Genomic DNA, 15,099 nt, shown 5'->3' with positions numbered 1-15,099 from the left:
AGACAGTGCTAATGAAAATGGCCCGTATTCTGAGATGAGTTATGTGAAAGCTGTAAGTGTAGCAGCTGAATGCTCAGTCATCTTATCTTTCAAAGTGTGGGCATTTTCTTTATAGGAGAGCACAGTGAATTAATAAAAACACTGGCACTATTTTATTAAGAAACTCAAAAAAGTAAATTAAAAGTATGATGGACAACATCTAGCACACACATTACTTTCTTATTATATAATATATACATAAAAAATGATTTCGCAGTCATTACTATGATCATTAATGTGATTGTTTATGCAGCAATATATCATTAATATACTAGACTCCTAATATATGTTTATTTCAATGCTACCATCTTCTCACTGATATATCATCACATTAGTCATTGTATTAGTCTTCATTTGCTTTTATGTTATGCCTTATTACATTTGAACACTTCTCCAGTTCACATTTTCTATCCCTGATTTTTTCTTTTTCCCTGTGTGAATGCTGACATAACGTCACTAACTCTGAATCTAACCTGCTAAGCCTGATATTTTAAAAAATGATAAAATATTATTTTTAAAAGGAGGAAGTGGTTAAACTGGAAAAAAAACATAATGTAGACTAATGTTGAGTAGATGCATTACCTCAGTGAGCTGGTTCCAGCCACCTAAATCTTGCACTTGCTGAATTTGCTTGAGCTGATTGAGCGAAGGTTTGGGGATGGCAGGTCCAATGGCCTCCTTTGTCCAATCATCTACAAGTTTGTGCAGTTTGTCTGTAAAGGTGTTCTCTCTATTGGATGAATCTTGGGCTGAGGGAATGTAGACAGAGAGAATGTTATCATAGAAAAAACAGTGGGGCATTTTTAGATGCAATTTTAGAAGCAACTACACAAGCGTACACTGGTAAAGTGTTTTTTTTTTTTTTAAATTATTTTCTTTACTTTAATTGACCATTAACACTTTGATTTCACTTGATATTCACAGCATGAAGTGGAGAGGCGTACACGAATTGCTCAAGAAGGAAGTGCTTATTTTTTCATTGTCCTTTAAAGCTAAATAATATTTAAATAAAATCCATGCACTGTGAACTCTGGTTGACTATTTTTGTAAATTATTGATTGACTAGAAATATTAGCAGTTACTGCTACTAAGCACTGAGCTGAGAATCCTTTTGGCGTTGCGCTGATTTCTGTTGGTTTCATACCTGTCTTAGAGATCAGTGAAGCTGTTTTTTCAGGTTTGCAGTAAGAGTGTAGTCTGTTTGGCTCTTCCCCGGAGTAACTGCTGGATTGCTGGAGAGAACCTGAGAGTGGGTATATTTATACACATTTCAGGTTAATCAGGGCATTTACCTCAGATAAACCTTCTAAACAAAACTAAAGAAACACAAGTAACCCTTATACTTATCAAAAGAAGTCCTTTATCAAAAGAACTGCTTATGAATTTTCTCCACCTAAGTCCAGGACTACTCTAAACTCAGGCTGCTCATGAACCATTTCCTTTCAAAAAGAGATGGTCAGCACCTTGGTGCGTGACTCCGTTGTTGTCAGTGTGGGAATGAGGACGAGGGCGGGGTTTGGGTTTGGAGGGGCGGGGTCTGCGGGGGGAAATGGCCAGTGACGTTGCAGGGGATGAAGGGGGCTGATAGCGATCTTTCAGGCTGCGCAGTTGCCTGTAGAGCTCCTGTAGTTCTTGCTTCTGCTGTGCTTGTAGTGACACCACCTCCTTAATGTGTCTGTGGAAGAGTGAGGGAACCAGGATGAGAGAAAGAGCAGAGGTGAAAAGAAAGCAATATATAATATGAAATATAATATGATATGAAAATAAGATTTGGACAAATGTAAAGAGGGCTTAATTCACGGCAGAAAATATATTATAGCTAAATAAAAAGTAAAAATAAAAATAAAAACTGAATCTATCAAATAAAAAAATCTGTAATTAAACAAAAACTAGAAATAGATGCCTCAAAAAGTAACTTAAGAAGTTAATTAATTTCTATTTCTATTTTTCTCATAATTGGCTTGAGTTCTAGTTTAGTCTGAAAAAATGACAGCTAGCAGGAAAAGTGAGGTCTGTACAGGGATATTTTGGATTTAAATGTTCTATACAAAAATGCCTGCTTTAATTTTTAAATTCCTGCTTTACTTTTCTCTTAGTTTCTGCAGTTCCCTCCTCAGGTCTTCGTCCTCCACCTCACTCTCATCATCACTGCTTCCTGTTGGAGAGTGTGTGTGACTACGTGGTGGATGGTGGTAGCCCACCGGGATTGTACTTTCATCTTTTTCTCCGTCCTTCGCTTTGGTCTTCCTCCTATCCTTCTCCAGGTCTGGAGAGACAGGCGAGCTGTCGGTGAGCTGCTCCTCTTTCTCCTCTGCCTTTATGATGGAAAAGCGCCCCACAGTCTTGGGAACATTCCTATGGTTTGAAGCTACATCCGCTGTGGGAGTGGGGTCCTCAGGCTGGGTGACTGGTGTCACCTGGATGAAAAAGAACAAACATCCTGCACCTCTCTTTCTGCCAAGTGAAAGGCTAGAAAATGTCACTTTTGCAGTTCATGGTCTTTTAATCCTGGGTAAGTCTACATTTGGGCTGTTTTTGAGCAATTTGCTTAACAAAAGCCTTTTAAAAGCAGATTGGAGGTCTTAAAGCTTTAAAATTGGAGGTCTTAAAGCTGTAAAAATCCAATGACACTGCTCATGAATACTGTCAACAGAACATGCACTCTGCACTTTCTGATGTTTCTTTAGGTGAGCTCTACTTTGAAACACAGTACATCAGAAAGATGGAGCTAGTGTCTGCAGTAATGATAAAAACTCCAGTTTTCTGATAGCATGAGTGAGGTATCTTAGTATGGGCTATGCTTCTCTTTGTAGTCCTCAGAAGCTCTTATTTCAATATGACTCCCGTACTGCCAGACAAAGTTCAACCTAAAGACTGATCAACAAAAGTTGAACATTCCAGACACCCAGACATCCATAATTCAGGGCCTTGGCACACTTACAATTAACACAAGGTGGGCGCAAAGTGGGATCCAGAGTAGGCACAGACACATCCAGTCTGTAAAAGCTTGCAAAATACAAAGCATGATCCAACGCAAGAGCCTCCAAGAGCCACTTGGACAGATGCTGAGTTGTTATAGACTTGCCCAAGAAAGGTTTGCCCATGAACAGAACAGCTGTTCGGCCTTCTTAAATCCCTCTGTCCTGTCCATGTAGATGCACTCCACTTGAGCTCCTCAGCTGGACCTTTGTAAGACAGCTGATCAGCCTTCCTAAATCCCTTCATCCTGTCCACACAGATGTGCAATGTGCATACTGGCCATAGGATATCCAGCCACTGCTATAGTTTGTAACTGTCTATAGTTTGCAATACCCACTATGATGTCATGTTTACTCCCCATACTTCTCTCCTTTTGGTGAGACATGTAAGGCTATACCAATGACACTGGTCATACATGAGCACCATGTGTTGGCTTATGCGTTTACAGTGCCTTTACAAGATTGACATGAGAGGTTTGCATTTAGACCTTTTATCTGGCCAATAACATCATTTATTGCATTTAGAATGTTTTCCAAAATGTTGTAAACACAGCGTGAACTGAGTAACAGCGCCTTCAGCTCTTGACCAAGACATGCTAGAGGGAAAACATTTCTTACAAATCATTGGTGTGCTCTTGTGCTGCGACTTAAAGGTGGCTCTAAGGGATCATCCATTTCAGAACAGATTCCCTTTCTCTTTGCAGGGCTGTGATCCACACACCGCTCCAGGCTCAGGAACTGAGTGTGTTGCAGGGAAGGCCAGACCCACAATCGGGTGATTTCGTCTTTGCTCTCTGGGAAGATAGGCAAAAATTGCCTAGCTGCACACATCCTGCAGGTCCATGCTGAGAGGCAGGGTTGTGTCTTTAATCACTGCTGTTGGCGCCTAAAGCATTTGGTTGGGCAACCTGGGCTGAAGGAATGAAGGCTGACTCACTGAAGTTCTCTTTATCCAAAAATACTCCCTTTGATTCACAGAGAAATTCAGACTCATCCTCCGCTTCCATGGAATATCACACCATAGATGCAAGGCACCTTGCTGAACACCTGCTTGAGCTGGTTTCCCTAGTGTGCGCTGGCTGTAGTCTCTAAATCTCCGCACCCATTGCCAAACAACATGGCGTCCCCAACAATAAATCTTACTCTGACAATCTAATTTAGCCTTGCCAGAGTCTTTTCAGGGATAGATGTGCCCAATACTTTCAGAAGCCTGCCAAGGCCAGTGCAGTCTGGGTATCATTTCCTTGGTGTGGCATGGATCTGTGTCTGCCATATCAAAAAAAAGGTTGTTTTTGCAAAACTTCCAATCAGTAGTTAGCTTTGAGACCAGCACATGAGATTAAGAGCTATCTGAAAGCTGGCTAGCTGAAAGCAGCCAAACTCTGTAATCCTCAATAAAGCGTCTTCTGAAGAAAGAGGCTTGGCATGACCGAGGTAGGTTAGTGACTGGTTGTTAGGTCAAACTGTGGTCTGTTTAGCTAAGCCCCCAAAGTGGCCATGTCAAGGTAGATCATTCTGAGTAAAGCGAGAATTTGAATGACATGCTGACAGTGCACCTTGGTAAGGTGGATGAGCATGCGCATACGTCATGAACGTCAGCCAACAAGAGTTGCTGTATGGAAATAAGGGCTTATCAGGACTACGCAGAGAAGCGTATCCCACAGTGAGATACCAAAACAAAGGCTTGAAAGAGAACTTGTCAATTTATTCCTCCTGGCAAGCAAATTAAAAATGGAAATAAGTTGGCTTAATGTGTTAATTGTGGCTCTCAGTTATACGAAAATTTATAAACAGAGAGAGGGTGCACCTGGAAACGTCCTCTGTGCAAACATGGTTGGGTATTTGAAGGAGTCTCTCTGTCCTCTTTCATTCCCTGACTGCTAGAATTCTCATCTGCCCAGAAGAGAAACAGAGAATATGTTGAGATGAGAATAAGACCAACTCAAGCAGATGACAGTAAATCAGGAAAACAACAAGTAACACACACACACAAACAACAAAGTCTAACAAATAAAAACATGGATACAAAACAATGGACCAGGACAAATACATAAAATCCCAGAAACAACACACATACATATATGTTAATAATTAGTGAATCCCAGCACAAACATTCAGCATGAGACCTGGGAAAAACAAGCTACAATGCATGTCTGAGATATAATTGCGTTGCTCAGACATGGCCAACAATATTGTAACACCTATTTTACATCACTGCATATCTTTGATCATAAATAAGTCAGTGAAAATTACTGTATAGTACTTTACATACAGTATATTGCTACATGAATATTGACCTTATACAGTATGTCATGCTGAGAAGATGCTTTGTGAAATAAAATGCTCAAATAGAAAATATGATCAGTGTATGAGATTCATGTTAAGCAGTATGTTATGAACATCAAGAGAAGTATGTATCCCTTCTCCTCCCATCCCAGCCACACATACACGCACACACATACTGATAGCAGCTGTAAATAGCACTGGATGAAAACCAGATGTAGTGTGTGACGTCTATGAACAGTACAGATCCATAGAATGTTGGCTGTGTGTATATACTGCATCATACCGATTTATGTCCATAAACTGCCCCTTAATTAGTTACTTGATACAGTATCACATATACACACATACATATGCTGAACATATACTAGGTGTCATATATGTTCATATGTTAATACATAGAGTATTCACAACAGAAAAAGCTCTAATAATTTTTATCCTATATTATATCTGTATGTATGTGAGGGACATATATATATATATATATATAAATAAATCAAAAGCCTACCCAGGCAGCAAAGAACAGGATGCTCTAATAATGAATTAAAAATATCAGTGATAGAATAAAGGCCTTATATCATTTTTAGCAAATAGCAGATGACACTCAGTTGCCATTTTGTTAGGTATATCAAGCAGAAAAGGTACCTGATTTCGTGACTAATTTGGACTCACAAAATTTCTGACTGGATAAAAACAAGTTAATGAATTAAAAAAAAACTGGTAGTGTGTGTGGTGCTGGTATGTGCATGGTCAGGTACAGCAGTGTTGCTGGGATTTTTAAACACTGCTGGTTTGAGAAATGTCCACCAAAAAAAATTATGAGCTACAGGAGGATTAATACAAGTAATTAATACGAATAAGATGGACCATCAAGTTAGGCATAGGTAGGTAGATAAGTCTAATAATGTTTCATACCAGTGCCACACAGTGTCAGTGTCACTGCTGTGCTGAGAAAGGGCCACCACCCAAATAATATCTGGTCAGCAGCGATCTTCTGATTGACAAGGTGATGGGGACTGGCCCACTGTGCATATCTGTAAAGGGTTTACTGCCACTAATAGTTGGCGCACCTGAACAAATGGCCAATGCCTGTATCTAAAGTATACCTAATAACTGGCCACTGAGTGTATAATGTGTATATGCTCTTTTGCTTTAATATGGGAAATGGTTTATTACAGAATTTAAGGCACCATCAACTAAGAAACATCAGGTTATGCATATAAAAACTGTAGCTTGAAAGAGAGGTACAAGGGAGTATGGGATATTACACCTGCACATGTCTGGCTGAAGACGCCTATTCCTGCCTGTAAGGGTCATCACGCATAGTGATGCAGGGGGTCATTTTCAGCTATATACCCTCCATCAAAACCAACTCCCCTTCAGCAGTCACTTTTAATACAGGTAATATGGGACATACAGTATATTGATGTCTCCCACAGATGTAGCTAAGGAGACAGAATAAGGCTCATGCAAAAAGGACAGAGTAAGACTAAGATGGGGTCATACCATCCAAGCTCTAAAAAAAAAAGTGCAAATAAATGGGACATTACAGTCAGGCCTTTCAGCTCCTGGATGAAATGGCATGGAAAAAGGACTTATCAGTCTTGTACTGGGCAGTCTTAGCAGTATGTTAAAGTTGTGGGGAGGGTACTCTGGAGTGGCAATGGAGAGATGAACTTGGAGATAATGGATCTTGCTTGGGTTGACTTGGTTGGCTTCGAAAAAGAAGCATGTGTTAGCCTTTGCCCTCCATGTTGGTAGCTTGTGTATGATACGGGAAAGCTGTCTTATGGGTTGGAATTGCCAGGTGACCAAATTGGGGAGAAAAATTGGGAAAAATAAAAAAGAAATTCACACTCATCAGGCAGTATTTCAGCATTCCTGGCATGGACATCTTCAGACAAATGGGCAGGCATTGTGACCTTTCTCAGCCAGAAAAAAAAACAGAGCCCCATTGCCTATGATACACCAGACCACAGGCTCATACTAGATAACCATTACAAAGTTCTAAGTGCATCTAGGAGACTCAATAGCACAGGCTATTAAAAAGAGTCACAAAAAGAGGCACAAATAGTAAGTCACTTTATCACAAAACAAAACAAAACAAAAAAAATACAATAAAGTGGAAAGCTGAAAGTGGGGCATATAGATGATGTGATCCCTTATGTCACCACGTGTTATTGACCTTAAAGGCATGTCTTAAACCAGACATGCAAAGGGATAGTATCCCATAAGATCTGTGTTAACTGAAACTGAATTACTGAACATGACCCACAGCAAATATAAAAATTTTAATGTAATTATTAATGTAATTATGTTTATACCATAGAATAGATTAAATAATGCTTAGCTACATAGTAGACTTGATTGTATAACTATCAGCTTGAATGAAATACAACTTGTGCCATAATGATTTGACTTACTGGGCCAATTTTACCTGTTCTTCTAAAGTTTGCAACTGCTGCTGTTCAAGTAAAGTTTTGCTTAGGTACTGGTTAAGGACAGTGCAAAGCAAAACATATATACAGGTGTAAACTTTAAAGTGCCTGGCCCACACAGTTCCACAAGTGTGCTTTGACCTAGGGCAATAGCAGAACCTGTGAGATGGGTCGCCTAACTGTGCAGGCAAGTGAGGGGCAGGATGAGGTGGGCTGAACTTGGCTTTAATAGAAAAACTTGACTAGATGCTCACATTTAGGGCTGGCTCCATTTGGCTCTTCTCCCACCTCCTACATTCACTTCTTCCCTACACTCCACTGTTCTTACCCCTGGGTAACCCATGCAAACAAATTAAAAGAAGCTACAACATAAATTTAATATATACCAACTTAAAAACAAGCCATTTTTAAAAAGCCAGTCTTACTTCTATAAATTAGGTGTTATGACATATAGGCTGGGGAACCACTGCCCTGTGCATATTCAAATCCTACACCTAACACGTGATCCAGCTCATGAATAATTTGACATTTAGTTCGGAAGCCAGATTAGGTGTGTTGGCAGCAGGACAAATTTGAAAAGGTATGAGGCAGTGGCTCCACAAGTTGAAAATCTTTTAGATCATTTTTACTATGTAGTGGTAATTAAAATAATTTTAGTGGTATCAGTGTGACCAGGAACAGTGACAATCACATCACATCCTAGACAGTCATTAGGATTAATAATTATTAATTATTTCATAAGACAATCCCTATCTAGCAAGGTAAGGGGTCAGATTCATATGCTATATTATCTACACATTCATTTAATGTTGTAGCCCACCCACACCCCTCACTCGCTCTCGCTTGCACTCTGTACAGACGCTACCTTGCTGGACTCTGGGCTTCTTGAACAAGCTGGTGGAGTGGCGCAGTTTGCACGCCCAGCTTTTGAATTTTCGAGTCCAGGATTTCTTGCTAACAGGATTTCTGATACTAGGACAAGTCAGGTTTAGGCCAAAATATCCACCTCCTGCATTGTGCTGTGGCTGCTGCTGCTGCTGCTGTCTGGCTGATGGTGCAAGGGATTGCTGGGAGAAGGAATGCTGGAGGACATCTACGGCGGCACTGTCAGAAGGGGAAGGGACAGCCTGGGTATATAGGGTGGAGGTGGAAGAGGGAGACATTGTGATGTCAGAAATACAATGTTGGAAGCATATGCATATAGTATGAATCAATGACTGTATATATATATGGGTGGATGACATGGTGCTATTGACTCTCATTATGCGGTTTTGAAGCCTAAATTTGGTCAAACTGAAAGTCAACATCTTGACTGAGTTTGTGCAATAGGACAAAATTTAACTAGAGTATAGAAAGTAGACCTAATTTTCATGCCAAGAGTGCACATAGTTACCTGAACTCATGATGGTGCACTGAATGCTAGTTCAGTGGTAGGTACAGTGTTATTAATTTAGCATTTAAGTAAAATGCTAAATTGTAGTCTATGCATTTGTGCAAGTATATTGATTTTATGATTGTCAGGAAAGACTTTAGAGCTTTGAGTTACTGTATGACTGATTGAGCTACCATTTGCTAGCTAGCTGACATGCTAATGTAATATACTTGAAATTATACTGAATGTAACTGAAAATATATTGGTAAACAGCAGTCAACATTTACACATCGACACAACATATCTTTAGAGAAAAAAAATGCTTCTCTCCAATTATTTTCAACTAGCTCTGACAACTACAGTAGCCATCTGAATGGAGAAGCGTGCTCTTTTATGCTCTGTGTGTTCTGTCGGTGGAGTATGTTTAAAAAGGAGTGACTGGCTAACCTTACCAAGCTACTTCCAGTTTTAGCTAAGGTCATACTATCGATAGTAGATTGCTATGAAATTTAGCTAGGGTTAACTGCTTTGGTTTGTGCCATCACAAACCAAAGCAGTTAACAAAGGCTCCTTCTCCATTCACTTACATGGGAATGGGTGGGGTTAAAAACTGTACTGCAGCCAGCCATTAGAGGGCCTCCGAGACACATTTGCTTCACTTTTTCAACCCCTTTACGACATCCACCCATATATAGTACATTCATACATTGGTAAGAATCAACAAGTTTGCATAGCCATAGTGATACATGTACACTAATCCAAATTATATATTAATTTTAATAAAAAACCAATTTGTGAATTTGTTATAATTATATTTAGATTATCATCAGTTGGCAGCCAAAACCAGGACAGGCTGTTTTTTTTTTTTTTTTTTTTTTTTTACCCTGACCCAACTTACAAGGACTGTAGATTCACTGGGTGGAGATATAGGTCCAGGCACAGTCTCCTGTGGAGGAGAAAGGAGGGAGCAAGGTGGGGAAGTGGAGGAGAAGGATGAGGCAGGTTGGTGCTCCACAGCAGTGGCGGGGGTTGGAGCACTCTGGGCGATGCAGTCTTCTCCTGTTCTCTCCCTTTCTCTGTCTGATGAGGTGGAGGAAGAGCGAGAGGTGGTGGAGGAGGTGGTGCAGGAGGAGGAATGTGGAGAAGTGTCTGAAGAGCAGGCAGGAGGAAGTGTGAAGGTGGAGGGTGGCAATGTGTGAGACTCAGATGATTCCTCTCCCCTGGCTGACGCCGCACCTGTAGCTGAGGAGGGGGCCAGGTCAGGAGTGTGGGTGGAGATGGTGGCCCCACTACCACTGTGCTCCTGATAGAGCAGATTCCTCAGCTTCTCATCCAGTGTCTTTATACGGTTGTCAACAAACTCAATTTTTGGGGGGCCCTCACTGTCTGATTCAGCTACTGAAGAAGGCTGGGCAGGAGAAGGGGAGAGCACATGAGCCAGAGCTGGCAAAGCTGTCTCCGAGAGTGAGAGAGGGGGGAGAGAGGCTTCAGACAATGGTTGCAAAGGAGCAGACTGGCTGAATGTGTCATCTGTGGCCGTGACCTGTCCTGTAGAGAGCTCTGATTCCAACTCCTGGACAGAGAGCTGCTTCTGCACAAGCAGAAATGCAGGCTGAGGCACCTGCTCTAGCTTGGGCAGGGGTTGCGTTTCCTCAGGAGGGACCTGATTTGAGATCAAAGACTGAGCCTGTGCTCTATGTAGTAAGGGTTCTTGTGTTTCTAATTTTTGCTGAGATTGTACGGTCAGTGCTTTAGGATGCAGCACTGTTTCCTGCTGCAGTGGAACTGCCTGCTGCTGCACTACACCATGCAGCTGCATCTGTTCCAGACTGGCATGAGACTGTAAGTGGACACTCTGCTGGCCTAGTGGTTCCAATGGAGGTTCCGACTGTCCCTGTTGGTATGGGATTTGCTGTAGAATTGACTGCTGCACTGGATGGAAATGAGATGCCGGGTGCTCAGCTTGACAGGGCTGTATGTTTTGCTCTGCAGCTGAAGAACGTTTGTCATGGGCTGTGTACTGGGACACTGTTGCCATTGGCTTAGTCTGTAGCAAGTGTTGTTGCTGTAGCAGAAGCTGCTGCTGCATCTGGGATTGATCAGTGTTGCCCTGTGGAAGCTGTACAGAATAGGCTTCTGTGAGTGGTTGAGATTGCAGGCCTTGCTGGAGTATCTCAGGTTTCTGCATTGTTGGCATGTGGGGTAACTGCTGCAGTTGCTGCACTTGTTCCCCATGATTTAACGTGCAAGATGACAGGGTGCTCTGAGCCAAACTGCCAGACAGTGGCTTTTGATCTTCAGGCATGCTGTGCACTATAGCTGCAGCATCTTCAGAACCTATGCCAAAACTGGAACCCATGTTCATTTCCTTGCTAGATGCAAAGGTATAGACATGATCAGCCACAGGAAAGCCTACAACATGAATAGAAGAGGTTTGGTTGGGGACTGTGGCTTGAATAGTGGTTGCAGACCCTTTCACCGAACCTGGCTGGGTGGCAGCTGCTATGTCTTGAATGACTGCATCTCCTGGGGACATGTGAAATATTGGTGGAATAGAGCTGGTGGAGTCCAAGGCATCTGTACCAGGAATAGAGACAGAAGAACCCGAGGCTTGGACAGACACAGTGGAGGGAGGAACAGAGGACATTGGAAGTGAGGAACATGGAGAAAAATGTACTCCAGACAGAGAGTCTGACTGCTGTGAATCCTCATGGTCTGAAGCTATAGCAAATGAGGAGAAAAGGTCATAAACAGTATTAAGGCAATTAATGTTAAACAAATCCAGGCTACAGTAAGTAAAACCTTGGTAACAAAGCACCAAGCTAAAGCCGGGTTTACTCTGTACAATATATGGCCCAATTTTGCTGTTGCAGGGACAATTTTCATTGTAAAGGATAGTCTTTGGTTGTGAGTTGAGATTGGTGGTCTTAGCAAGTTTAAGGCTCACTGTCGGGCCATTTAGTGGAGCTGTATCCAAAGTAACTAAAATCTACCAATAAGAGGACGGCATATAATCACACAAAACTCACAGGACAGCTACAAACATGGTAGTGGTAAAGGCAAAATGTACACAAAACATAAGGGATTTACTAGAAGAGCAGTTAGTTGAATTGCAGCTGCAGAATGTCTCTATAATGTCTCCTCACACTTATATCATGACAGGACAAAAACGGACAGAACATGAAAAGAAACAGAGAATGAATTACAGTTTCCAGGTGTGTAGCTAGCTAATTAGCATGCAAATGCTCTGTTCATACATTTTATTTACTATTATGACAACATGAAACTATTTTTTTACTTTCCAGTTGAAGAGCTACAAACCTGCGCTCTTCTGCGTACCCAGTATGGCAGAATGTAGTAGCTATCTTTATTGCTTAATCTGACATGAAGAACACTGTGTGTCTCAGACAGTGTGGCAAGTAATAATTGTAAAAGACCACTGGACTTGCACAGTGTAAAACTGGCTTAAGTAAATGTTTGAAATTGTACATGCCAGTTGTAATTCTAATCCTTGCCCTATAAAACTGACTCAAAGCCAATTCAAAAATGAATAATGCTGAGTACCTTGCTCAATCTGGCCCTGGCACTCGCCTGCTGGTGAAGGAGTGGAGGCTTCACGGTTGGACTGGGAGTCACGATGACGAATGGTCTGGTTGATGAAAAATCGCCAGCGACCCACTGGAGAAGACTGAGGGGCAGAGTCTACTAATGCACAAAATGACAAATGGGAGCAGCAAAAACAATGCAGTTACATTATTAAGCTAACAAATTTCTAAATTATAACTTGCCACTGAGTGCCAAAGAGGACTTGTTAAGTACCAGCTTATTATTTAGTTTTTCACCTTAAAACATATTATTCAGTAACGCCTACATTTTTATTCAATAACAAAAATGAAATTAAACAAGAACTCATGTAAAGTGAGGAATGAGATTCTGACCATACCAATGTGTCTTGGGAGTTGAAGGGGTTAATCAAATAATTAAAGTACTGTTGTGTACAAGGTATACTGTTCACCTTATATAAACAAACGATACTCAGTACACTCACCTGTTGAACTTGATGGTGTGCTTACATGTAGCTGCTCTGTGGACCCAGTCTAAGAGAGAGGGGGAGAGAGAGAGAGAGAGAGAGAGGGAGGGAGGGAGGAAGGAACATTGCAGTGGATCTGGAACCTATTCTAACCAAACCTAATTAAATGCTAATATAATGATCAAGAAATTAAGTAAAATAAGATTTATTTATTTCCATTATTGCCATTGCCTTTCTCCAACACTCCTGCTATAGAACTAACTAGAAAACAAAATATAACTACTGATATAAAGTAACAGCTGGGGGGGAAAATAAAAGTTGTGTATCCCAATTTATTTAGTATGTATGGATTATAAACGTAATAAACAGCAGCCTGACCTTTGACTGAGTGCTAAAGATCTCCTGGGCTTTCTTCACTATAGCCCTCAAGTCCTCTACAAATTTTTCTTTCTCTGATTCAAGGACAAAGTCCTCTTCCACCTATAAAAAAAGGATTACAACAAATTTCCATTAGTGAAACAATTTTCTCCCCCAATTTGGTCACCTGCCAATTTGCTCCCTTCAGCAAGCTCTCCCCATCATATGACAGCTAATAACCAGTGACAGTGAACATGTGCTTTCTCAAACAGTCACAGCATCGAAGAGCAGCATGACGCAGTCAGAGGAATGTGCTATCTACAGTCCTCTACATACATGAGCTCAACAAATCCCCATGATTGGCTAATGTTGCTGTGACTGACAGGGGAGAAAGTGTTTGCCATCCATCCCACCCAGAAAACCTAGCCAATTTTGCTCCCTTGGCCTCTGAACACAGACGGTTGTGGACTCGTTATGAGAATGCGAGTTCAAATCCCAACGATGCCACAGCCATTCATAGCCCGGAGACAAGAAAGCAAAATTGGCTGAGTGGGAAGGATAGCATACATCTTTTCTGTTGCGCCACCTGGGAGCAGCAGTAAGTTTTTTTTTCTTTAACAATCAAGGAGACTAAAAATGTCTTTTACATTTCATGCTCAATAATTAAATTCATAAGAGTCTGAAATTCTAACCATGTAATCTGCTATATCTTCAGGTGCATCTTCCTCCATATCAAACTTGAACGTGACCATCTTGTTACTGTGAGTTTCGAGCTGGCACTCCACCATGTTGTCTCCAGTGTTTGACACCTAAAAATGCATAAATTGTTTTTTTTTTTTTTTTTACTTTTGACTTAAATATTGCCTGTCTGCTGTAGATGTTCAGTTGTGACTGCTTATTAAATGTGCTGCAAGAAAGACATGGAAAAAATCTGAAAAAGGGCTAATGTTTACCTGTAGCATACTTAGCTGAAAGTGAGTGGTTCTCTCAGGCCGTTGGTAGGAAGACCTCCGCTGAGTCTTTATTTTCTCCAGCTTTCCATTAACCAAGGCTAACTGAGATTCCTCTCTACTGACTAGAGCAGAGCTAGGAGCAAAAAGTGACAAACAAATCAAAACTCTATATGGTTCATTAAACAGATATCAAAGAAAACATCCTAACCCATGAGTTTAAAAGGAAGGAAGGTAAGTGTCTGAAACATACCCTACTAAAGAATGTCGGTTGGTAGATTGGTTTGGGCTCCCCTATTCATTTAGTTGAAGAGACAAACAAACATATATACAGAAAAAAACAAATACCAAAAGAAAAAGACAATCAGCTAAACTGTCAACGTAAAATTACATTAAAAAAAGGCAAAAACAAAAAATATGTACAAATCTCTATACACAAACCTTTAAGAAATAGCAAGCTTGATTCTGTAAGTATATGCTTGATTTTGTGGGTGTTAAGTATTTAGATTAAAAAAAAAAATCATAGGGTACCAAACAGAAATTACAGTCTAATAAAGTCAATTAAAGGGGATTATTGTTATAAATCTTTGCTGGTACAGGATGAAGCACAGCTATAAAAAAAAGTTACATTGACAAGGGTGTGCATTTGTAC

General features: G+C 40.8%; 1 protein-coding gene across 6 annotated transcripts in view; it reads right to left on the bottom strand.

Moving 5' to 3' along the window:
- Positions 1-15,099, bottom strand: part of si:dkey-151g10.3 (serine/threonine-protein kinase WNK3) — a 55,490-nt gene that overhangs the window by 1,069 nt on the left and 39,322 nt on the right. For 2 of the 6 annotated variants that reach the window (XM_034311790.2, XM_026920711.3), the window contains 13 exons: positions 14,701-14,741; positions 14,451-14,583; positions 14,190-14,306; positions 13,519-13,620; positions 13,159-13,207; positions 12,675-12,815; positions 10,009-11,831; positions 8,604-8,865; positions 4,825-4,910; positions 2,125-2,456; positions 1,503-1,714; positions 1,184-1,282; positions 622-788 (listed from right to left, as the gene is read on the bottom strand). In XM_034311790.2, coding sequence (XP_034167681.2) covers positions 622-788; positions 1,184-1,282; positions 1,503-1,714; positions 2,125-2,456; positions 4,825-4,910; positions 8,604-8,865; positions 10,009-11,831; positions 12,675-12,815; positions 13,159-13,207; positions 13,519-13,620; positions 14,190-14,306; positions 14,451-14,583; positions 14,701-14,741 — 3,564 coding nt within the window. Of the gene's footprint in view, positions 1-621; positions 789-1,183; positions 1,283-1,502; positions 1,715-2,124; positions 2,457-4,824; positions 4,911-8,603; positions 8,866-10,008; positions 11,832-12,674; positions 12,816-13,158; positions 13,208-13,518; positions 13,621-14,189; positions 14,307-14,450; positions 14,584-14,700; positions 14,742-15,099 lie in introns of those variants that run through there. The other 4 variants (XM_034311793.2, XM_034311791.2, XM_034311795.2 and 1 more) reach the window with 4 other exon arrangements.

The sequence above is a fragment of the Pangasianodon hypophthalmus genome, chromosome 16 (assembly GCF_027358585.1).
Source record: "Pangasianodon hypophthalmus isolate fPanHyp1 chromosome 16, fPanHyp1.pri, whole genome shotgun sequence".
Classification (NCBI taxonomy): Eukaryota; Metazoa; Chordata; class Actinopteri; order Siluriformes; family Pangasiidae; genus Pangasianodon; species Pangasianodon hypophthalmus.
This window is presented reverse-complemented; position numbering and strand designations above follow the sequence as displayed.